The sequence below is a fragment of the Propithecus coquereli genome, unplaced genomic scaffold (assembly GCF_000956105.1).
Source record: "Propithecus coquereli isolate 6110/MARCELLA unplaced genomic scaffold, Pcoq_1.0 Scaffold137, whole genome shotgun sequence".
Taxonomy (NCBI): Eukaryota; Metazoa; Chordata; class Mammalia; order Primates; family Indriidae; genus Propithecus; species Propithecus coquereli.
Genome location: NW_012137969.1, coordinates 3,245,326 through 3,270,109, shown reverse-complemented (window position 1 = coordinate 3,270,109; position 24,784 = coordinate 3,245,326). Strand labels below are relative to the sequence as shown.

The window sequence follows — 24,784 nt, the reverse complement described above, 5'->3', positions numbered from 1 at the left end:
CCCAGGCTAGTCTCAAACTCCTGGGCTCAAGCAATCCTCTAGCCTCAGCCTCCCAAGTAGCTAAGATTACAGGCGCTCACCACCATGCCCAGTTTGTTTTATTTTGAAGAAAATAATCTAATGTATGAGGAAGTCAGAACAAAGTATAGAAAATTTTTCTGGTGATATACAGAATCTCTGCTATTTGGGCAGATTACATAGGATGCAAAGAATAACTTTTACAATCTCTCACTAAGAGCAAACCAACAGTCCATGAAAAATCCATCATTTTATTATTTTTTTATAACCTGCATTTATTTTCCCAGGAAACAAATTTTAAGTAATGTTCATTTAACCAATGGAGAAAAAAATTTCTATCAAAATATACAATTTCCATTACAGACTAGAAGGCTAACATTAAAAAAAATTGTAAGCCAAAAAGTTTGCTTATATGGATAACAAGCATCACCCCTTTGAAGAACAAAGCATCAAATAAGATCTTATAAAAGATCCATCTGTGACTTTCTTCATTTGTAAGTTCCTGATAAAGTCATCAAGCTTGAGTCTCAGGCTTTAGATCAAGGTATATCCATACTTCTTAACCCAGATTTCTGGAAATGGAGGAACCAAATAACTCAGAATCTCAAGTGGGATTTATGCTTTACCATATACCTGTCTAATGTCTCCCAAAACCGTAAGAAAACTGGTCTATCCAAATGACGTTTGTGATAGCTGAGTTCTAATATGGTTACATCCCATTTCTGAACGTTGGGATCTAGACGAACTTCATCATACTTGAGATGGAAGGCTTTAATTTTAGCAAATATGTCAACTGGCGATCCACCAGGCAAAAGCCATGGCCAACCTTTGAACTGCCATGCAGGACCTTGCACAAAAACTGCTACAACCTGGTCCCAGTCTTGAGGCATAAGTTTAAAGGGCTGGTCTACTACTTTATAAGGTACTGTGACACTAATTGCAGTGCCCCCTGGTTGCAACTGGTCTTTTCTTCTCTGTATTAGAATTTCATTTTCTCGTTGACAACCTCGTTTCTTCTTTTCATCTGATGGGACAAATTTCAGGTCCTGTAGAATGTCTTTTGCATTAAGCATGGTAATTAAAGAGGTGGTGGCTGCGGGAATTATGATAATGGGTGTCTGAGATCCTTTCTTCTGACTTGGGGGAGGTCTTGCTTGAGAAACTGGTCTTGGTACTGGCTGGGCTGCAGGAGTTTGAGCAGATGCACCCTCCGTTACAGATTTCAGTGTCATACCATGGTAGGTGCCCATAGTGTCAATGTTGAAGCCTTCCATTTCTTTTTTTCCTTTGAATCTTTCCTGGTCATATCTGTCATAGGCAGCTGGGATAAGCTGTTTAGTACGCAATGTGGGATCCACAGGTGCTGCATTTGAGGCCCGTCCCTGTTCAAGTGCATGTCCTTCTTCTCTGGCTTTTAAAGATTGAAGAATTGCAAAGATACTCTCGGACAAATTCTTTCCTGTGCTCTGTAAGATAGTTGTTCGTGTCCTCCATACTCTCTCTCTGCTAACAATATCTTGGGTCACATCTACCTCAGCATCCACAAACCTCCTCTGTTTAAAGGCAGTTATACCATCATCTAAATCAGTCTTGATAGTAGATCTTTTCTTGGCCATAATTTTGGCTTTGATTGCAGCAATTTTTTCTACTGACATAGCTGTAGACAAAGACCTAATCTGTTCAGTCTGTACAATCCCTTCCTTGTGGTGCTCCAAACGAGCAGCCAATCTCTCTTTATCAAGGTGCACACACTCTTCATCCTCAATTCGTGGTTTCTTTGCTTCTGCTAAAACTTCATCTGCAGCTCGTTTGACTTGAGTGGATCGCCAAAGACCTGTTTCTAGGGGAGCACTTCTATCTATACTTGCCGATGTCGATGCTTCACCACTGAGATATCCAAGTAGATCTTTTCGGTCAGGTCTTCTAACCGCAGTAATATTTTCAGTAGCTGCACATCGGACATAAACAGGATGAGAAAGGTGTACATTACTAAGTAGAAATAAGATGGAATCCAGTGTGTAGTACTCTCTGGGGTGGCCTTCTTTTCCAGTTCCCCAAACGACATAGTTGGTCTTCACATTCTTGGGCCAGGAGAGCTCCCCGAAGATCACTTCGTCTCCCTTCACCACAATCTCCTTCTTCTGGATGTTGTACTGTCGCAAAACGCTGAGCACGTCCGCCATCTGCCCCACCCTCGCCGCCGCGGCGCCTGCCTCCTCCTCTCTGTCCTCTCGCCCTCCTCCTCCTCCTCCTCCTCCTTCGCTGCCCCCACGAACTAACAGCTGCAGCACTGACAGGGGTCCTCGCCTACGACAGCAGCAAAATATTCATCATTTTAAGAGAGAAAAAACCAAATGTCAGTATTATCAAGATACCTGATAATAACAGAACCGTAAAATCTCTTGCAAATCTTATGAATGAACTTATCAAAAGGGATCCACTTTTGGCCAAGGCAAATAACATTCTCTTTCCACTAATCTACAACTTTCTATACTCATTCAGGTTTTATCCTTTACTTTCCTCTTTCTGGTTCTGGAAAAACCAACTATTTTACTGTAGGATAAAACTATTCTCTTTTTTCCATTAATAAATGAAAACGCATCTCAATTTCTCACACACAAAGTTGTATCTCTCTGTCACCATTGATCCCAGTACAGTCTTATCGGTGTATACTAATTATAACTTTTAACCAAAGTTACTTCCATTTCGCAGAGAAAACTGGGGTTGAAACTAGGGGTTGAAGAATTGAGAACTGTCTGTTACACATCAGCATTTTAGCAGATTAGTAGAGCTCACAAATATACACAACACAACTTCATAGAGCTATAAACATCCCTAATAGACCTTCTCAAGGTGGTAAAAGGAACACATTCATTAACAGACCCAAAAATATAGCCTCTCTGTAGCAACAAAAAAATAAAAAAGCAAGATAGGCACAGTAGTTTGTGAGTGTAGTCCCAGCTACCCAGGAGGCTGAGGTGGGAGGATCTCTTGAGGCCAGAAATTCCAGGCTGTAGTGCACCATGATCACACCTGTGAATAGCCACTGCACTCCAGCCTGGGCGACATTGTGAGACCCTGTCTCTAAAAAAATAAAAAATAAAAAAAAGGAAGAGCACATAAACTTGAGATTATGCTTAATTATCAATGTTTCAGAATTCTATCTGACTTAGAAATGACCTAGGTACCCAATGATTATCCATTAATTGACTCAATTTAATATCAGTCCAAGGGTTTAAGTGGATAAGTATGCTTAACGAGGCCAGGTGTGGTGGCTCACACCTGTAATCCTAGCACTCTGGGAGGCGGAGGCAGGAGGATCGCTCAAGGTCAGAAGTTTGAGACCAGCCTGAGCAAGAGCAAGACCCCGTCTCTACTAAAAATAGAAAGAAATTATCTGGACAACTAAAAATATATGGAAAAAAATTAGCTGGGCATAGTGGCACATGCCTGTAGTCCCAGCTACTCGGGAGGCTGAGGCAGAAGGATTGCTTGAGCCCAGGAGTTTGAGGTTGCTGTGAGCTAGCTTGATGCCACAGCATTCTGCCCAGGCAACAGAGCAAGACTCTGTCTCACAAAAAAAAAAAAAAAGTATGCTTAACAATGATAAATCAGTCTTAAAAGAGGTCATGGAGAAAAAATAGACATAAAAATGATAAATAATTTAGAAAAAACGTTTTTTAAAAAATTTAACAAAAATAAAAAATAAACAACAGTGATAAATCAGGCAAGACAGCTGTTTTCATTAAACCAAAAATATTAAACTAGACTCATCTGCTGAAGATTTATATAAATTATGTTGTTTTAGTCAGTTTGGGCTGCTGTAACAAGTTACCATAAACTGGGAGGCTTAAAAAACAAACATTTTTTCCTTACAATTCTGGAGGCTGGAAGTCCGAGTTCAGGGTGCCAGAATGGTCTGGTTCTGGTGAGGGACCTTTTCCAGGTTGCAGACTGTCCACCACTTCTTGTACTCTCACGTGCTGGAAAGCAAGCTAGCTACCTCTCTGCTCTCTTCTTATAAAGGCACTAATCCCACCCATGAGGCCCCACTCTCATAATCTAATTACCTCTCAGAAGCCCCACCTCCAAACGCCATTTTATTGGCAGGTAGGAATTCTACCACTGAATTTACCAGTAACATCCAATCGGGATTAGGGTTTCAACATACAAATTTTGGGGTGACACAAATATTCAGTCCATGGCATATGTGAACTTGAATTCCTAAAACATTTGAGTTGGTTTCTGTAGGAATACTTTGCTAGCATATTGAAAGAATTAGAAATTCAATTTCCTTTTTTTTTGAAAATTTAGGCATATTCAGTTTATATAAGCACTTTTGTATCTCTTCAAGCCAATTGGAACAGAAAGTCTTTAAGATACTCTATAATTTAATATTATTCAAAGGTAGAAAAACATCACACACTTGCAGAATCAGAGGTAAAGACGACTTTTTTGAATTACAGACACACAGACATAAAGAGAAATAGAGATTATAGCTTCAATTCTAAAATTTCAGACATGGGTCAAGAGTAAACACAGAAAGGAAAAAACTCACCAGTCCAGTTATCACAGAGCTGTTCTCCTCCCGCTGGGCATGAAACTCTTAATTGATGTCAGTTCAAAGTAGACAGACAGAAAAGACTAATAAATCAATCTTTCTGTTGTCTTTCATCTAATAGGGATTAGCCCTCTGGAAACATTAATCCTCTTAAAGAGATCATCAAGTGGTCAGACCATAAAGCCAATTTCACAATCATTGATGGTAGCAATGGAGGGAAAAAAAAAAACTAAACTAAAAAAAAAAACAAAACCTCTGCGGCAAACGTACCAAAACCAAAGCAAAACACAAAATTGGTAGAAAAGAAAATCACTAAAAAACAGGAAGTCAGCAAAAAGCTTTTTTGCCCGGTTGGACTCATTCCTAGGAGCCAAGAAAATCTGCGCCGGGGCTTCAACCCCTCGCCTGCGCATGTGCGCCACTCTGGAGACCGTTTACCCGGCTCAGTTTTGTGATTCCAAGGGGGTTCTGGGTGAAGACCTCAAAACCGTTAAAACAGAAGAGCAAGATTATGACTGACACGCAGATAGAAAAATGAGCACATGCTAAAGATTTTATTTAATTCAAGAGGCCCTGGCAGATATTATAACCGGTTCAAAAGAGAATCTGAAGAACAGACATATTTACAGATCAGGAATATTGAAATTATTAAGTAAAGGGAGAAATGGAGTCAAAACTAGATTTTCTCTGGAGCTGGGGGGGGGGGGGTCCCCACCAACTTCCGCCAGGCAGGACATAATTTGCGTCTGTTAACCACAATTTTCAAAGAGGTGTAAAATAGCTCAAAGACTATGAACAGGGCTGGAATCAAATAATGGAGTCTTCCAAACAATGCTTAATTTTCCATTGAAACAAAATTCTTTTTCTACACACTTTATCCTCTTCAGGAGGTAAAGTTATGCGTAATTTTCTTCTTTAAATTCTGTGTGTAGTTTCTGATCTACAGTTGTTATGAATTCGAAGTGGTTTGGAAAAGCTAAATTTCTTTTCTCCTTGTTGGGAGGAGGAAGGTATTTTGTTCCCTGCTAATACTCTATTTTATCTCTGGGCTCTATGTCCTAATATTTTAGTTAAATGATGTCTCATTTGTGATCATAAGCAAACGTGATATGATGCACCGCTTTTATTTATTATGGTTGTGCGTGGACACTGACTCTCTTATTTTTAAACTTTGTTTGATTGATTGATTGATTGATTGATTTGATTAAGACAGGGTATCGCTCTGTCTGCCCAGGCCGGAGTGCAGTGGCGCGAGCACAGCTCACTGAAGCCCCGATCTTGGCCTCAAGCGATCCTCCAGCCTCGGCCGCCCCAAGGGTCGGATTACCGGCGTTAACCACCGCGCCCGGCCTAGACGGTCCCTTAAAGACATAGCCTTAGAATAAGGACAAATTTGAGGTTGGGGCTCGGGGCTGCCAGTCTTCACAGCACAGAGACTCTCAGAGCTAGACGACGCAGAGACTTTTGAGACGTTCCCTAAACCTGGTGGCGCATAGATCCATGGGAAATAGAGTCCTGTTACCTGTCCTGGGGTCGGTGACGGCCCCAGGAGGCGGACTCCGGGACTCTCCTGCGCATGTGCCTCTCTCCTTCTCTGTGTGCGTGTTCACGCATGCGCACCGTCGCCGCTCTGCCCTCGCTTCCGCTGCGTCCTCAGGTCGCAGATCAACGTAGTTACCAGGTTTTGGCCTCCGCTGGGCGAGATCGCGGACCCTGCGGGGCTGAACGCCAACCGGCGGGGCCGACACGCAGGCTGACGCGAGGCTGTGTGGCCCCGGGTTCGCGCGGGCTCGGCGGAGGCTCGAGCGGGGACCCTCGATTGCGAGCCCCGGGCTCGCGGTGCTGGGGTTCGAGGGGCCGGGCGGGCAGCGACGGCGACGAAGGGGCGGCGGGACCCGGCACCGGTCCGTCTGCATCCTTGGCGGCTCGGCCGCAGCTCTGCGGGACGGTGAGTCCCAGAGGAGACAGATTTAGGGCCTGGGAGGGACGCTCCGCCCGAATTTGTCCCGTAGGCCCAGATCCGGCTCCTCGGGAACAGAACGGCCTTGGTGAAGTGGAAAGGAGGCGACCTCGGGAGCAGAACCGCGCCCGCGAGAACAGCCCCCCGCCCCCACCTGTCGGGAACCGTGGGGCAGAGGCCGTGGAACCCCAGGAGAGGGTAGGTCGTGGCTTTGCGGGCCCGGAGTGAGCAGGGCTTGGGTGAAGTTGTCGCGTGCCGAGGCCATTAGCTTGTGGGCCAGGGGAGGGTTTTGATGTCTTTCAGGAGAAAGGAGTGGTTGGGTTTGAGGGCGGGGGCAGGCTACACCGGCGTAGGCTCTCCATGGACAGATCTGTGAGGACAGAGTTTGGGGGAGTGGTGTCACCAGCCTCAGCTGGGGATTATTTTCCTCCACTCTTTCCTTCCCTCACCGCTCCAGATTGCGAACGAGTGTGTTACTAAATGTCCATCAGCACCTAGTTCTGTAATTTGTGTCTGCTGATTCCACCTCAGGTCTGTCCCTGTGGAAACAAGACATTTCAGTGCAGGAAAAGTCTGCAAGGATTCTCTGTTGCTGCCTCAGTTGCTATAGGAAGACATTGGGTCTTAGCAGATGAGTGACTTGTCCAAGGTCACCAGGCTTGTTGGTAGCATGGCTAATAGAACTCAGGAGTCTTATCTTTCAGGCCAGTGTTCTGTTCACTGTATCTTAGTTAAGTCAGAGTAAGTTTTTAATAAAAGGTCTTTTTGAGCATCTAGCACTCAAAAGTACAAATAAAGACTCAGCGGTGCTGACTGTATCTCTTTATTCAGAGCATTCTGTGGATTTTCTTTTTCTTTTTAAGGCAAGCACGAAAATGAGGTTTATTGAGGAGAGAAAGATAGGCTTATAGAGCAAGAGCCAGATACAGGTTTACAGAGCATGATACATGCACGGAAATGAGGTTTATTGAGGAGAGAAAGATAGGGTGATAGGGCAAGAGCCAGATAGATACAGGTTTACAGAGCATGATACATACAGCACAAATGATGACCAGACTCATTGTTGCAGCAAAGGGAGAACAAAAGGAAGGGGCCAAAAAAAGGTGATTTTCTGATCTTAAATAGTTAAAAGACTTAGAAAATAGATGAGTGTTACAGAATTCTTTTTATTGTACATTTAATGATGGCAGATTATTTTACTAGAATCCAGTTGTCATTCACTGTGAGAATCGCACCCAGTTACCTGGTAACTATGTGTGAGCTACAAATATGCACGTGGGTGCACCTCTGGTGAATTTCCAGTCACTACTGAGGGCTTAAAGTGACAGTCTCTTGTAGGGTGTCCTTCGTGGACCTTTCTGTGTAGGTTTTTAAGCGGGAGATTCCTACCTTGGCAGGCCAGATCACCCATAACTTCATTGCTTGTGTTTTCCTTCCTCAGATCTGCCTCTGCTTTCACAGCCCTCCACGTTTTTCCAAGAGCAGCAGAAAATGAATAAATCCCTGGTGAGCTTTTCTGTTCATGTATTTATTCTCTTCTTTGATTTACAGTACACCTTAGGAAATGAGTAACGGTTCAAGTTTTAAAATGTGGAAGTAGAAATAGATAAAGGTATGATCAGACAAAACAGAGTAGCCAGCACCAGCATATTTGTCATGTTCATGTGTGTAGATAGTATGATCTTTAAAGAGTTCTTAAAGCCAGAGTACTGGTGTGTCTCACATTCTTGGCATTCATTACAAAAGATGATAAATTGCATCTGGTACTTACATTGATAAGCAGAAACATTTTTGTTTTCTCATGGATTTTAAAGATTTCTTTGCTATAACCATGAATAGCCTTCCTAAGTGATAGCCCTTAACCTGCTGCCATCCCTGTCTTACTTGTTCTTCGTGTAAGCAGAGAGCGTAATGTCCACAGAGGACTTAATGCATATGATATCTCTGGTGACTCAAATATTGTTGTCCCACAGATACATTGTGTTTGCTGCTTGACCCAGGGATAAAACATGGATCATCTGCAGGAATGGCCCTCTTACCCTTAAATTAGTGTTGGTAAATATTTCTCTCTGTTAGTCTACCTGGGTTGCACAGCAGACAGAGCAGTGATAAATCTCTGGCAAAGAAGCCCTTATCTTCCATTCCCATTTTCTCCTGTAGCCCACAGCCTTGGTTCTGTCCCTGTTGTTCCCCTGACCTTGTTCTGGTAGAGGTTGCCAGTGATCTGTTAGACATGGCCAGTCCTTGCTATAGACCAGAGTCTCCTCTGTCAGTTTCTATGACATCTCCCTCCTTGTCCTCTTCCTGAATTTGATGATTTCTCTGCTTTCTTCACCTATCGTTTTCCACTTTGGGCTCATGACTCTTCTTATACCTCTCTGAGCTCACCCTCCTATGCTTCTAACCACCAGCTCTGTGTTGGTTCTTGCACATAGAGCCACAGGTGCCTCTGTCTAGCCACTTGCTCAGCATTTCTGTGGAATGTGTCGAAAGGACCCCTCATAGATGCAATAGATCCAAAAATGATTATTTGCAACCCCCACCTATGCCTTCTCCTCTTATTCCTGTTGGTTCATTCATTGTTCCATCGTCTAGCCTGTTAATGCTATCCAGAAAGATGGAATTCTTTCTAAACTCCTTGGCCATTCTCTCTTACCACATGGGATTGTTCGAGTTTGTTAGTGTTATGTTCTAAATGGCTTTATCCTGTCTTCTGGTCCCATCCCTGTTACCATTAAAATAGCTTATTTTTTCATCTTTGGACTATTGCAGAGACTTCCTTTCTTTGCTGCTACTTCTTCCATCCACTAGCTCAAGTATATTTTCCATGTTGAACATTTCTCCTAAACCTAAAGCCTTAACGGTATCATGCTGTATCCATGTGGAAAGCACTTGAGAAGCTGGGAAAATGAGGTTGCCTTTAACTGAGAAGGAGAAGATTGTGGGACAAGCAAGTTTGAGAAAAGGCCAGAATTAGGTCTTACGTGTTTTAAATTTGGGCTGTTGGTATGAGGTGAGGTGGCAGTGTCAGGAAGGCAGATGTGTGTGGGGGGAGTTGTCAGGAGATGAGTCCAGGTGGGAATCGGCACTGGAAATTGGGCAAGGAGTGAGCAAGGGGTGAGCCCGGGCTCTCCCACACGCAGTCTCGTGCAGAAAGAGGAACTAGGAAGGGGCTGCTGGTCAGGCAAGAGTGAGAACCAGGGACCTGCAGTTCCTGAAGCTAAGGAAAGGAGAAGCTTTGGGAAGCAGGTCATCAGCTGTGTCAGCACTGTTAATAGTCCAGCCAAATGAGGACTGAGAAATAGCCCTGGGATTTAGCCCTGGGGAGGTCATGTGACTCCCTGAGGATTTGTTGGGCTGGATCAGCAGGGTAAATCCTGATGGGAGAGGTTTAGGAGAGAGTGATAGAAGGATTGGATTAGGTATATTCCTAACTTTTTTGAGAAATTTTGCCCTGAGGGGAAAAGCTGGACAGTGGCTGGAGTAGGAGTTGAGGCCAAGAAAGGATTTTTTTGTTTTAACAGGAGAAATAACAATGGGGATGATCCAGTGGAGAATGAAATATAGTTGATGCTTGTGGGAGAGGGGAGCATGGCTGGAGGTTCCTAGAGTCAGGGAGAGGGGCAGGGATGGGGACAAGGGTTGAAGGGGTCCCAGGTGGTTCAAGATGGGTAGACATGTGGCATTCCTTCTGCTCACTTCTCTTTTCTCAGGGAAATAGCTAATCAGCTGACAGTGAGGGTGAGGTTGAGGTTTTAGGGAGAGAGCATCTCCATCCTGACCACCTGCACACATGGCTTAGCTGGCTGAGAGGATTATATTTTTGTCTGAAATTCCATCTCATTTATTACAATGTGGATGTAATTTACTACTCTTGGGATTTTTTGTAATGACATTGGTGGTCTCAGCCAAAAGTGACTAGAACGTTGGTTGTTCTGCCTTGGCCGTCTTTTTCTGTTCTGGTGCTTGAAGGATCCCCAAAGGAAGCTTCCTCCTTGCTTGGCTCTTTGCTTTGGTGACCCTTCCCATCACCTAGTATTTTGTCTTTTTTTCTTAGACATTAAGGTGTAAGGTCTTCAGGTCTAGGGACATGATTATAAGAGGCCCTTCTTTCCCTCAAGTTTATATTCTCCTTGGAGGAGGTAATTGATAGACTTGTTTACAGGACACAGTGGGAATCTTTGAAGTGATGACTGTAAATGTATTGTAAAGTATTGTGACTCAGTCACCCAGTGGAGGGAAAGGTGTGAGTCAAATGAGGTGGGGTTTCGACAGCCCTGGAGTAATTAGGGTTCGTTGCAAAGGCTGGTAAAGGTGCTTGAGAAAGGCTCCTGAAGGGCCATTAAGACTTCTGCTTCCTTAGGATTTGGGCTTCCTGTTGAGGGACAGTGAGGGATGTGAATGGAGGTAAATACAGAGATTGACCCAGGAGCCGCCACTGCTCTGCTGAGGTTTGATTTTATACTGCAGAGAATTTGAAACCACCTAATTGGGAAAGCAAGTCATCTGATAAAAAGATACAAGTAAGTCAAGGGCACGCAGGGGTTTCTAGCTGAGCCAGAAAAGGAATGTGACTCAGGGTGCTCCGGCTGCTCCCAGGCCCCCTGCATGCCCCCAGGCTTGGGCTTTTCCTTAACCTTATGAATGAGGTTGAGGTTTGAGTATATTTTTACGTATTTAGGAGCCGTTTCTTTTTTTTTACTATCAATAGACTTATTTTTTATGGCAGTTTTTGGTTTATAGAAAAATTGAGCAGATGGCACAGTTCCCACATACCCCTCCCCTCTCAGTTTCCCGTTAGTAACGTCTTGCATCAGTGGTACAGTTGTTCCACTTGAACCAATATTGATGCATTATTATTACCTAAAATACATAGTTTACATTAGGGTTCACTCTTTTAGTTTTACAGTTCAGGTTTTGACAAATGTATAATGACATGTATCTACCATTAGTGTGTCATGCAGAATAGTTTCACTGCCCTAAAGACCCTCTGTGCTCCAACCTCCCTTCCCCTTCCCCTAGCTCCTGGCAATCACTGATCTTTTCACTATCTCTACATTTTTGCCTTTACCAGAGCATCATATACTTGGCATTATCCAGCACGTAGCCTTTTCAGACAGGCCCATTTCTGTGTTTATGTGAAGTGCCTGTTCACATCCACTGCCAATCTTTCTATCATTGTTTTGTTTTGCTTTTGTTGACTTTTAAGTAGTCTTAAATGATCATAAGATTTTCCAGTTTGGGTCATGTTAGTAAACATTTTCCCTCAAGTAAATTTGTCTTTTTACTTTATTTTCCAGTATTACTATATAATTCTTTAAATCTTCATTTGGAGAAATCAAATATTTCATATTTTTTAAATGTCTCAAAGTAAGGACGTTTTGCATGGATAGGCTTCCTAGTTCAAGAGCACCCTCTCCACCCAGTGCTCAAGTGCAGCATCTTAAAAGGTAACCTCAGTGGTGGTGAGCAGGAGGAATTTGTTGGGGGTTCTTTTATTTCTGTAGTTTTCATTTTTCCCCTCTTGTCTCTGGCATACTGCTTCAGTTGTTTTCCTTGGATTGGCCACATAGGTGGTGTACTAATACTGACTCTTCTGAGTCTTTGCGTATCTGAGATGTCTTTTTTTTCTGATGTACTAGAGCTATGGTCCCCAACCCCTGGGCTGCAGCCTGGTGCTAACCTGTTAGGAACAGGCCAGGTATCACTGCCTAAGCTCCGCTGCCCACCCCTTCTCCCATCTGTGGGAAAAGTGTCTTCAATGAAACCAGTCCCTAGTGCCAAAAAGATTGGGGACCGCTGTACTAGAGGGCCCTTGTTGGCTGAGTAGAGGACTCTTGGAGTGCAGTCTTTTGGCCTCAGTAGGCTGTAGCTGTTGTCTGACTGTTGTTAGTTCCCAGTGATGCACGTGTGATCGCTGATGACTGTAACATACAGAGCCCCTTTGTTAAAGTCCTCTTGCATCTTTTTCATGTTCTATTCCTCTGGGGAACACACTTTTTCTCTCAAATTTTGCTGATGAAATTCCAGTGCTTAACCTTGAAACTACCATCCCCCCTAACTTCTCATGAAAGGAATCTCAGGTAAGGAGAACATTCTCCCTTCCCCATTGCATTGGAGAAGCAGGCACTATCTGTATCATAAACCAAGCTCTGATAAAGTGGTAAATTGAGATTTTCACAAAAGTATTCTTGCTCTCAGGTCTGGCTCTGGCTTGTGCGACAACATATAATCCAGATAAGAATTCTATTATTACAAAACTGTCTGTGGAATACTGTCTCTACCAAGCGGTCTTTTAAGACACACTCATCATGGGTTGTTCCCTTGTCTTATGAAATTAATCTAAAATCCCTAAATATTTGCAGTTCTGATTGGTTGTCTTAACTTGTTATCCAAGTTTTCTGAAATCCATTTTCTTAAAGTTATTGCTTATTAAACTTCTTGTTTCAAAGCAGAGAAAAAACAGTGCAATTTTATTCTTGTCCCTTTGTGCATAAAAGTGAACTCAGGCAAGCTACTTAAATCCTTCACCAAATAAAAAATAAGTTTGGCTGGGCACGATGGCTCATGACTGTAATGTTAGTGCTTTGAAAAACCAAGGTAGGATTGCTTGAGGCCAGGAGTTAAAGACCAGCCTGGGCAACATAGCAAGACTCCGTCTCCACAAAAATTTAGAAAAATTAGCCGGATGTGGTGGCGTGCACCTGTAGTCCCAGCTGCTTGGGAGGCTAAGGGAGGAGGATCGCTTGAGCCAAGGAGATTTAGGCAGCAGTGAACTATGATGATGCCACTGCCCTCCAGCCTGGGCAACAGAACAAGACCCTGTCTCAAAAAAAAAAAGTTCGGAACATTCATGAGAATGCTGTTTGCAAGCAGCCACAGTGCATGTATTTTATGTGTAGTCCAAATAACAAAACCTGTAATTTTTTTCTTCTTGTGTTCTTTCCCATAAGTTGCATATTTTGTGAAATTACAAATGCGAAATCAGAAAGTTAGAATAAAGTGCAATTTAGCCTGTTGACACATTAAAATTAGATTGCTTCTTCATTCTCTGTTCCCTCACTCTCTTGCATTTGGTAATGACTTTTAATATACAACAACTTACATAATTGTCCTGTTTGATTCTTTTGACCCCAAAATAATCTTCCTTTCCTTCAGTTAGCATTCCTTATTAAGTAATCATTCATTTGTTTTGTTTATTTATTCACAAATATGAGCTCTCCACTAGGTTCTGAAATACTAAAAAGAATTAAATATTCCTTCTCGGGAAGATTGCTTAGAATCCCTTAGTGGGAAGGATTCGAATAAAAACAAATACATTATATATAAGATCTATAGCATAGAAGTATGAGTGAAATGGTATGTTTATTTCTAAGTATGTTTTTGGTAAAGATTGTGTCCCTGGGATATTTTCAACCCAAGAGAGATTCTGGTTTAAAATAGAGATTTTATCAGTTCATACTTAAGTCTAGTCATAGATATATGTGGCCTCATTACTTTTTTCTTACTGTGTTTTTATTTATAAGACATTCTTATTATTTCTTTGCTTTTCTTTTATGAACTTTTCTGAACTGATAACTTTCTACACATTTCTCCTCTTCTAATGAGTGATGTGAAAGTCCGTTGCCTGTTTTTACTCATTGTACGATGGACTGTGCTGACAGATATCAGGTGGACAAACTAAACAGGGACACACACTTGAGGAAATGAAACCAGGCTTACTTTACTAAGAAATCAACACGTTGTTCTCTCTTGGCAAGGCAGAGCAGTGCGCTATGTGAACTTCTGGACTGCCTCCATCCTCATCAGGGCAGCCATAATCATGGCCAGTGATGTCTGAATAAAGTGCAGGCAGAGCTTCTGGAAGCCTGACTGTTGCTCTCTGAGGCGGTCTCATCACCTACTGGGGCAGTTCTGCACATGGATTCGTCTGGCTGGGGCAGGAACCACTTCTTCCACCACTATGTGTCCCATCAGCAGTTGGATACTCTCTGCCCTGATCACCCTCATCCTTACCAGGCCAGCCAGTCCGGTCCCGGGACATCCTATCACCTGGAGCTGAATGAGAACATCGTGGCATCTCAGGGAGTCCTATGGGGGGACCTGTCCTGCACTTGTGGATCATTCCACATATAAAACCTAAAATACTTGGTCAACACCAGAAGTTTGTCATCATCACACCTGGCCTCTAAGCATGAAGTGGCCTTTCCTTCACCACCTTCCCCACTGCTCCTACCACCATGTTTTGTTGAAATCATCTGAACCTCTTTGTTTTTAACATACAGATACTGTTTTATAATCCTTTCTTGGTGATTACATAGAACTTAGCCACATTATCTTTAGTTGTTTAAACTTAACTTCTATGTCTTATGGTTAATTTTCTGTCCTAATTTGGAAAGTGATAAGATACATAGGAGATAGTCAACAATAACAGATGTCATTGATAAATATGTATTATGTCTAAAAAACTATATTAAGTGCTTTCCACAGATTAATCTATTTAATATTAGCATTATATTATGTGATAGGTACCATTATTATTTTATTTTAGAAGTGATAATACTAAAGGAACAGTTATAATGGCTGATGTAAGTACTTGTGAATGGGACAGTTTATTCAAAAGATACACATTTAAAGATAGTTTTGACAGTTTCCAGGTAAGCTGTCTGCCCCTCCCCAGAAAGGTGCTTCTCTTCTCCTGGAATGTGCAAAATGGGAAGAAAGATAATTCAGGATTCCTAGCTAAGAATTGGGGACACCCAAGCCAATCTATTACTGATAATTCATGTGGCAGGCTGTGGTCAGACCTGCTATAGGCTTACTCTTATAATAAATACAAAACTGGAATGTATGTTGCCAGGCTTGCTTGTTGTTTTGGTAATTGTGGCCAATATTGCAGATGGGTTCTAGTAGTAGCTATAGGAGGAGCAAGTTTGGACTGGAGCAGTGACTGAATTTCAGGCATGTTGAGTTTGAAATCTGAGACATATGTGTTTGGAGTTTAGGAGAGTGGCCTAGGCTGGTGATACAAATTTGGAAAATGTTGGTGTACGGATGGTAATTATTAATAAATTAGTCATGAAGCCAGGTGGGCTCACCATCAAAGCGATGAGTACAGAGAGCAAAGAGAAAAAGACCAAAGACTCAGCCCCAGGGCCCTCCAAATTCAGGATGACTTGGAGGAGAGGAGGAGCCAGCAAAGGAGATTGAGAAGGAGTGGCCAGGGAGATAAGAGAAGAACCAACATTGTTGATGTTCTGGAAGCAAAATGAAGAGTGTTTGAAGGAACGGAGTATATGAGTATATTCTGAGATTCCATGAGTGTTCCTCAGGCCTGTACTCCTCAAGAGCCAGGGTTGTTCCTGATTTACAGTGCAAGCCTAGCATTTTTTAAAAATGTCTATGGAATGAACCCCGTAGCAGTGTATTTCTAATATGTTTGTTTTCTTCACAATCTCTAATATAACGTAAGGTATACAATATTCATGGTTAACTTTACCAGGGAGTTTGTTAAGATCTTGTCCCCATGTGCCTTTTCCACATTACCCACTTCCAATCATGGTGCCATTACAGGGACCAGTGTCATTCAAGGATGTGGCTGTGGACTTCACCCAGGAGGAGTGGCAGCAGCTGGACCCTGAGCAGAAGATAACATACAGGGATGTCATGCTGGAGAACTACAGCAATCTAGTTTCTGTGGGTGAGGATAGCTTGCTTTCTTGGTTGCTAATATATATGGGATTCTCTCAAATTTAATTATTTTAACTTCAAATTTGATGGGACAAATGTGAGTAATCTGATTTGGGCACCAGGCAGAGCATTTTGGTCTCCCCAGTGAAAGGTTCTGATTTTGATAAAGCACAAATGGCACTTTTGTGCAGCTCATACAGAGGCTCTTTCCTCATATGACAGAGACCCTGAAGCCAAGCAGCTGGGCTCAAGTTCTCTTTCATTTCTCATTAACAGGGTATCACATTATCAAACCGGATGTTATCATCAAGTTGGAGCAAGGAGAAGAGCCATGGATAGTAGAAGGAGAATTCCTACTTCAGAGCTATCCAGGTGTGTTAGTGAAGGCAGTGAGGAGATTGGTAACTTGGTAGTGTTTTTCCCAGGAATTTTTTAATGGTCCCAAACCTTTAGAGTTGACTAAAGATAGTTACTTCTATGCTCCAGACACCTGAAACTCACTCCCAAAGACTTCTTTCTTCCCCATAAAAACTTTATTTATAGAGCTTTGTCATGCTTACCACTACCCAGAATTAAAATCCAGTTACTTCCTTTTTCCTCTTAAACCTTGGGTCTTTGTTTGCTTTTCTAGCATTTTCAGTAACTGTTATCATAGATTTCTTTTGTTTTTAGGCATTCATAAGTCTGGTATTAAAAAATAACTTATGTGATTCTTATGTTCTTATTTATTACCTTCTGGACCTTTTCATCTTTATTGTGAAATGCTTCAGACTTGTTTCTATTCCCGGTTCCACTTTTTACTTCTCTTTCTTTGAGGTCAGATTCCAAAATCCCCATCCCATGCCTAAGCTGATAGGTTGTGTCACTTGTTGTGATGTGTACCTGTGCTTTGTTTGACAGTGCTGGCCATTCCTTAGATCCCAGCCCTCCTTAAGTTTGGAGATGACAGTAACTGGGTCTCCCTCTTTAACCAAGTGCTCGATTTCATCTTGTCTCTTATTTGCTGTTCTATTCCCAATGCTTTGAATCATGTCCTTTCATAGAAGGTGCTTTGTAAGTATTGTATACATAAGTGAAGTCTGGTTTATTTATCCTTCCACCTCCAGATATGTCTCCAAAGGATCTGCTTCTGCCTGCTATGACTTCCTTGTTTCCTGAGTTCCTCAAATGGCTCCTCCAGTCTCCAGTCTGTAGGGTTTTGTTTGTGTTAATGCTGCTCACACCCCATGTGATGCCTCTAGCATTGCACAGCCTGGGCTCTAGTCTGGTATTTGTGATAGCACAAGGCTGCTCTGCTCTCGTTCTCATCATGTCTGAATACTGATCATAAACTCTTCCAGATTGTATTAATAATTACTAATCACCTTTCCCACCTCCCTTTAATTACTAAATGATACCTCTTCTTTTCCCATAGTGGCCCCTATAAATACACTAAAAATACCCACTTCTCATCAGGTATTACTGATCTCTCCAGGATTGTTGGCTTTTTTTTTTATCCAGTGTGAAATATCTTAATTTATGCTTTGTATATCCTCAGTGTTTCCTTTGACTTTAACAAGAAGTATATTCCATTAAGCCTGGATTGCTATGAATCCTAATTGGATTTGCACAGTGTCTTCATCTGCAGTTCCCAAGTGATCTTATCACTAGCCTCACAAGATAAACTATTCACTATTAATTCCTAAAGAGAACTTCAGTTCCTCATCCTTTAAGGATCACCACAATATTAGCCCTGTGTTGCCTAAAAAAAGTAATTTTCTGTTATTTCCTGGAACTCTAACTATTAAACTCCCTTTGGTCCACACTCCAAACAACTTCTCTTCATGAGATTATTGTCCTTACAGGTTTACATTTCATTAGGGTATGCTTTCCTTCCTCAGATAATGCGTTCTTTCAACCCCTTTTTCCTTCCTAACTCTTATCATTACTCTAGTCTCTTCTTTCTCTCAACTTCAGTTCCACTTGGCAGTGATTCCATAAAGAAGTTAATCTGATCAAGTAATCTGTTATTTGATAGTATATATAATTGCTTGAGCTTTTTTGCTCCCTTGGATTATAATCCTATAAAGAATATGGCATGTTCTCCTCCCTCAACGTAGTATGTAAGGTAGAGTAGGTGTGTATTTCTTTGATTATCTGAGGAGCCAGGTAGGTGAACGGACTTTCTTGTCCATTCAGAAATGATTTATAGGCATTTATTTCTAAATATGCATGCTGGGGTCACAGCCCCATATATTTTGCAAGTACTATAAAAATACCCATATGTTTAACTTCCCTGATTTCTGTTCTGGGGTTCAAAGGAAATACTTCCTAGGAGATAGGCTTTGGTTAAGAAAAGAGAACAGTTGCATGAAGTAATTTAAAACTCAGTGTTTTACATGGAGGGCTGATGTTCCAATGCAAGGCCGAATCATTTTGTGCTCAAATGATTGTATGGACAGTAATTATTTTCAACTTCAAGGGGAAATGGAGTTAATTGAGGTGAGAAAGGATTTGAGAAGTATTTTTTTTAAAGCATGGAAACTCCCTTTAAAATTAGATTTTGAGTAGATGAAGGCAAGAAGTCAGGCAAACTGAGTGAAACAGTAAGAGCAGAGACTTGTGGGTGAAATGCAGTGAGGGTCAGTTGGGCACCACAACAATCTTAGCATAAGGCGGTGGTGCCTTAGATCGCGACCATCTCTCCCAACTAGATAGGATATGATAAGGTATAAAGTGTTGACCCATTTCCTCTAAAACAAATCCCTACTTGGTTGTCTCTTATGACCTTCCTTGTCTAACAAATAGCTTGGTTTTTCTTGAACAGAATACTTTTGGTAGACAATTGTCATCCTAACTTGGAATCATATTATAAATCCAGGTGGTGAAAAGTATTGTTTATCAGATTCTTTTTTCCATTTTATCTGTTGATAATTTGGAAGCAGATTCAGGGAAATTGTAGGTTTTGGAGGATAAGGTTGACATGGTTTCACTTAATGTGGATGATAGCAAGTATGATAGGTTTACCCAAAAATTACTAAGATAACTAAAAATAAAAGTCACTATTTTAGGGGCAGGTTGGGGGATCTGATTCTTAAGGTTTGTACATTACACTCAGGAGTGAGGAAGCTCTCACAGTCAGAGATAAGTGACAGTAGTATGTCAGGGACAGGACTGGCTTAAAGAAATTGTCAGGAGATTGAAAATTGGAAAAATACTTGCTAAACTTATCAAGCATGTGTTTTGTGCCAAATGCTGTTCTGAGCACTTTATATATTAACTCCTGTAATCCCATAACAAGTGTGTGAGGTAGGTGCCATTGTCTCCATCTGACAGGTGGAGAATACTGACTGCAGAAAACTATTAAGTAACTTGCCTACAGTCACCTCACCAGAGTTCATGCTATATTGTCCAAATAGGAACAAACAGAATTTCATGGTCAGAATGAGTTTTATATTAAATCATAGCTTCATTAGAATATTTAAGAAATCTACAACTTTTGAAAGGATGACATATTCTGTGGACTATTTTCTATTTCCTGTTGGACATATATATATTCTTGAGACTCTCCTTCCAAATGAAACAGAATTATAGGGTTAAAGTCTTGGTTATCGGGCTCTTCCTTTAACATGAGGAAATTTAGTTTATTCTACTGTTTGGAATGGGGGGAAAAGCAAAACAGTTTAGAAGTATGTAAACTAGTGAAAATGCTACTACAAAAATCTCAGTGTAAGGTGATAGTGCCTTAGATTGTGATCTGTCTCTCCTACCTTGACATGAAATGATACGGTATAAAGTGCTGATCCACCTCCTCCAGAACAAATTCTTACTTGAATGTATCTTACGACCCTCCTTGTCCAACAGCACTGCCCGTCACCATATTGGTATCTGTCTTGTCAACTGCTCATCTAACTTCCTTTGTCTACTGATCATTGCTCTGTGTTTGTATTTTATCTTCTATACCCATTTTTGAAGAAAACATAAAGTAGCAGAGATCAAAGGTGCTTGCATTTTTGTCAGTTTACTTCCCCCATTCCCACACCTGGAGGTAGTAAGGAGGTGTGCGTGTGTGTGTGTGTGTGTGTGTGTGTGTGTGTGTGTGTGTGAGTGAGATTCTAAACCAAAAGAATAAGAGGGAAAAGTGCACTTGAAATTATTTTCATCTGTCCATGAAGCTAGCATCTTCCCCGAACGAGATGCTTGTATACATGTCTCCTAAGTCTCATTCCACATCTTATATTGGAAGATGTACAAAAGTTGGTTAATTTTGTCTCTTTTTAGATGAAGCCTGGCAAACTGATGACTTAATAGAGCGAGTTCAGGAAGATGAAGATAAACATTCAAGGAAAACTGTGTTCATCAGTGAGACCCTGATTGAAGAGAGAGGTAATGTTCCTGGTAAAATTTTTAATGTAGAAATGAACCCTGTTCCTTCAAGAAAAATAGCCTATAAAAATAGCCTATGTGACTCATGTGAAAAGAGTTTAACATCTATTTCAGAATATATTAGTAGTGATGGAAGCTATGCAAGAATGAAACCTGATGAATGTAGTGGATGTGGGAAGTCACTCCTCCATATTAAGCTTGAAAAAATTCATCCAGGAGATAAATCTTATGAGATTAATCAAAATGGGGAACCTTACACTCTAAATGAAGAAAGTATTTATCAGAAAATTCATATTTTGGAGAAACCCTTTGAATATATTGAATGCCAGAAAGCCTTCCAAAAGGACCCAGTTTTTGTTAATCACATGGAAGAGAAGCCCTATAAGTGGAACGAATCTGAAATAGCCTTTCTCCAAATGTCAAACCTCAGTGTACATCAGAGATCTGACATGGAAATGAAGCCCTATGAATGCAGTCAATGTGGGAAATCCTTCTGCAAAAAGTCAAAATTTATTATACATCAGAGGACTCACACAGGAGAGAAACCTTATGAATGTAATCAGTGTGGGAAATCCTTCTGCCAGAAGGGAACCCTCACTGTACATCAGAGAACACACACAGGGGAGAAGCCCTATGAATGTAATGAATGTGGAAAAAACTTTTACCAGAAGTTACACCTCATTCAACATCAGAGAACTCACTCAGGAGAGAAGCCCTATGAATGTAGTTACTGTGGAAAATCCTTTTGCCAGAAGACACACCTCACACAACATCAGAGAACACATTCAGGAGAGAGACCCTATGTTTGTCATGACTGTGGGAAAACCTTCTCCCAGAAGTCAGCACTTAATGACCATCAGAAAATTCACACAGGCGTGAAACTCTATAAGTGTAGTGAATGTGGGAAATGCTTCTGCCGCAAGTCTACTCTCACTACCCACTTGAGGACACACACAGGAGAGAAACCCTATGAATGTAATGAATGTGGTAAATTCTTCTCTCGGTTATCATATCTCACTGTACATTATAGAACTCATTCAGGAGAGAAACCCTATGAATGTAATGAATGTGGGAAAACCTTCTACCTGAATTCAGCCCTCATGAGACATCAGAGAGTACACACAGGAGAGAAACCTTACGAATGTAATGAATGTGGAAAATTATTCTCCCAGTTATCATACCTCACTATACATCATAGAACTCATTCAGGAGTGAAACCCTATGAATGTAGTGAATGCGGAAAAACCTTCTACCAGAACTCAGCCCTTTGTAGACATCGGAGAATACATAAAGGAGAGAAGCCCTATGAATGTTATATATGTGGAAAATTCTTCTCTCAGATGTCATACCTCACTATACATCATAGAATTCATTCAGGAGAGAAACCCTATGAATGTAGTGAATGTGGGAAAACCTTCTGCCAGAATTCAGCCCTTAATAGACATCAGAGAACACACACAGGAGAGAAAGCCTATGAATGTTATGAATGTGGGAAATGCTTCTCTCAAATGTCGTATCTCACTATACATCATCGAATTCATTCAGGAGAGAAACCCTTTGAATGTAATGAATGTGGAAAAGCCTTCTCTCGGATGTCGTACCTCACTGTACACTACAGAACTCATTCAGGAGAGAAACCCTATGAATGTACTGAATGTGGGAAAAAATTCTACCACAAATCAGCATTCAATAGCCATCAGAGAATTCACAGGAGAGGGAATGTGAACATAGTAGATGTGGGAAGACTTCTCTGAAGTCAGACCTCGTTTTATGTGGGAGAACCCTTTCAATATAATGAATAAGAAGCTCCTACCTGAAGTCAAACACATTGTACAACAGAGTGCTCACCCAGGTGAGTGTGGACAAGCCCGTGTGTTAGTCATATAATCTGAAAACTCAGAGTAGAGACCATGATTATTACAAGACCATGTGATTCATTAGATACCAGACAATACAAGAGTAAAAGTTTATAAATATTTAGAATGTGTGTACATTTCACCATGGATTAGAACTTTTTTACATATCAGGGAATCTATCAATTTAGGGAATATGGAAAACATAGTCCTTATAAATTATTAATACTAAAAGATACGTTTCTGAGACCATAGCAAACTTTTTGTTTAAAAAGATACCCAGAACATAAAGGTATCTGCTGTGAATAAACATACTCCTTGTGTAAATAGAAGCTGTAAAACAGTCAGGATAGCTAATCAAGTAAGTAACATTAAACTCACATATAAACAGTTCCAAAAGAACATAGGACTTATGTTTTTGGGGGGCTTTTTTGGTTTGTTTTTGGTATGTTACACAACAGAAATTGTATGATCATTTTGAATCATGTTTGAAAAAGCATTGTATCCTTATTAGAGTAATTTGTAATACATAGGGTAAGATTATCCATTCTAAATAGCACCACCATGTTAATATCCTAATATACATTGTCCTTGAAATAATATTTAATAGATATAGAATGTACTTTTTCTTGCATTCTTCTCTGGCATTTATAAATGCATTTGATCATTTCTAATTATCATCCTTAAAGAACCAATAAACTGTTTCCATTTATGTCTGAGTCAGCAAAAGAGATAGAAATCTATGTATAAAATAGATAGAAAACCTTGCTTAGGTAATTTTAAATTGTTAATGCCAGAAGTCTCCAGGAGTGAGAAACTGCTATAGTCCTCATTCACTCTATACAATTTAAAGATGTACTTAAAATATTCTCATTTAATCTATTTTTTTCATCTATTTTTCATTTGGATGCTTACATAAGTGTGCAAGAATATAAATGCTATGTAACATAGGATTTAATTGTATTTTTATTTGCTATGATAGTGTTTTTAAGCCTTGTGCTCTGCTCTTTCCCATTACTGAATGAATTAATAGAACACATTAATAAGGGTTTGTGGCAGACATTGCTGAGTGACTCCACTAGTCACTCCCTTCTTATTTGCTGGTAGAGTTTGGGTATCTACTTCTCAAAGGTTGGGAGATTAATCCTGATTAATTTCAGTCAGTGACAGTCCCTTTCTCATTGTCAGCAGTTAGTTTAAAGTGGTAATGGGACCCAATTCTAAACACAAACAAAGGAGATATCTGACAGGTTATTTCTGGAAAAGGTTTTCTCAAAGGTTCAAAGACTCGAGCAAGGTGAAGTGGAATCCTGGTGAACAGTACCTTGTCTGGATGTGATGCCTGGTAACTGTCTTTCAGCAATGGATCATAGGTTAATCATGGCCTGAGTAGAAAGATTGTAAGATCTTGGGACCTGGATGATGTCACTGAGCCACTAAACCAACCAGCCTTGTAGCCACTCCGCCTTTGGACTATTTTGTGAGAGACTAACCTTATTTTTAAGCCAGTTGATTTACGATGCTTTGTTATTATTAATAATAACTGAAGACATCCTAATCTAAGTGATAAAGAGTTACACTTTTGTAGGAGTTACGCAATTCAGAAGTGGACTTTAGGTAAGTCATTTATTTTAAGGTGTTAATATAGAGATTATGTTCTGTAAATTCTGACGTAAATAGTTTGAGCATTAGAAATCAACTTGAAACAAATGTGAACTGTCATATCATTGACCTGCGAAATAAATCTTTGGAACCTGACACAATGTCCTGCAGGTATACCTCCTTTTTTCTAGTACAGGAATAAATTTTGTTTGAGGTAATCTAATTTGTATTACTCATGGGTCATTACTACAATGTTAGTTGACCATGTATGGTGTTGAAGTAAGAGTCTAATTTTGTTGGTTTTCAAATGATTAACCTGATGGCCTATATTATTTGCATTATTTACCCCTTTGCCACTGAGCTGAAATGCCATTTTTCATATATTAAAATCGCACATTGTTCCTGTTTTTGTTGCTCAGCACTTTCTCTCCATATTTATCTAGATGTTGTGAGTATGGTACATAATAGGAATTAAAAGTCTGGTAAGTTGTATAGTTTTGTGTAGGAACTATATATTCATAGTATATTTGTTGAAATGGTATCTGCAAAGGTTTCCCACACTGGTGTGTCATTATAGCTTGATTACACAATATATATTTTAAGTAAAATATTTGAAAAGTTTAAATGGCTTATATTCTTTTTCTGTTACGGAGTGCCTGTATATCAAAGGGTCTGGTGCATATAAGTGGTCTAAACTGCCTCTTCAATAATGTAGTCTATGTGTAACATGTTCAT

At 40.7% G+C, this 24,784-nt stretch overlaps 2 protein-coding genes across 3 annotated transcripts; one reads left to right on the top strand and one right to left on the bottom strand.

The window, feature by feature from the left end:
- Positions 1-614: 614 nt before the first annotated feature.
- LOC105805964 (parafibromin) lies at positions 615-2,201 on the bottom strand. Its single transcript, XM_012638941.1, has one exon. The coding sequence runs from the start codon at positions 2,199-2,201 to the stop codon at positions 615-617; it is 1,587 nt and encodes a 528-aa protein (XP_012494395.1).
- A 4,483-nt stretch (positions 2,202-6,684) lies between these two features.
- On the top strand, positions 6,685-22,703 carry ZNF12 (zinc finger protein 12). 2 transcript variants are annotated; one of them, XM_012638931.1, is made up of 6 exons: positions 6,685-6,737; positions 7,981-8,045; positions 16,113-16,239; positions 16,506-16,601; positions 20,490-20,594; positions 20,709-22,703. In XM_012638931.1, exons 2-6 carry the CDS (start codon positions 8,031-8,033, stop codon positions 22,346-22,348), a joined length of 1,983 nt encoding a protein of 660 aa, XP_012494385.1. In that variant the 5' UTR covers positions 6,685-6,737; positions 7,981-8,030; the 3' UTR covers positions 22,349-22,703. The 2 variants fall into 2 exon arrangements, with proteins under 2 accessions (XP_012494385.1, XP_012494384.1); XM_012638930.1 differs by having other exon boundaries at positions 20,490-22,703.
- The last annotated feature ends 2,081 nt before the right edge of the window (positions 22,704-24,784 follow it).

Coding starts and splice junctions, on each gene's coding strand:
- LOC105805964 (XM_012638941.1), bottom strand. CDS start 2,201: ATGGCGGACGTGCTCAGCGTTTTGCGACAGTACAACATCCAGAAGAAG.
- ZNF12 (XM_012638930.1), top strand. Junction 16,240..16,505: donor CAGCAATCTAGTTTCTGTGG/GTGAGGATAGCT, acceptor TCTCATTAACAG/GGTATCACATTATCAAACCG. Junction 16,602..20,489: donor CCTACTTCAGAGCTATCCAG/GTGTGTTAGTGA, acceptor GTCTCTTTTTAG/ATGAAGCCTGGCAAACTGAT.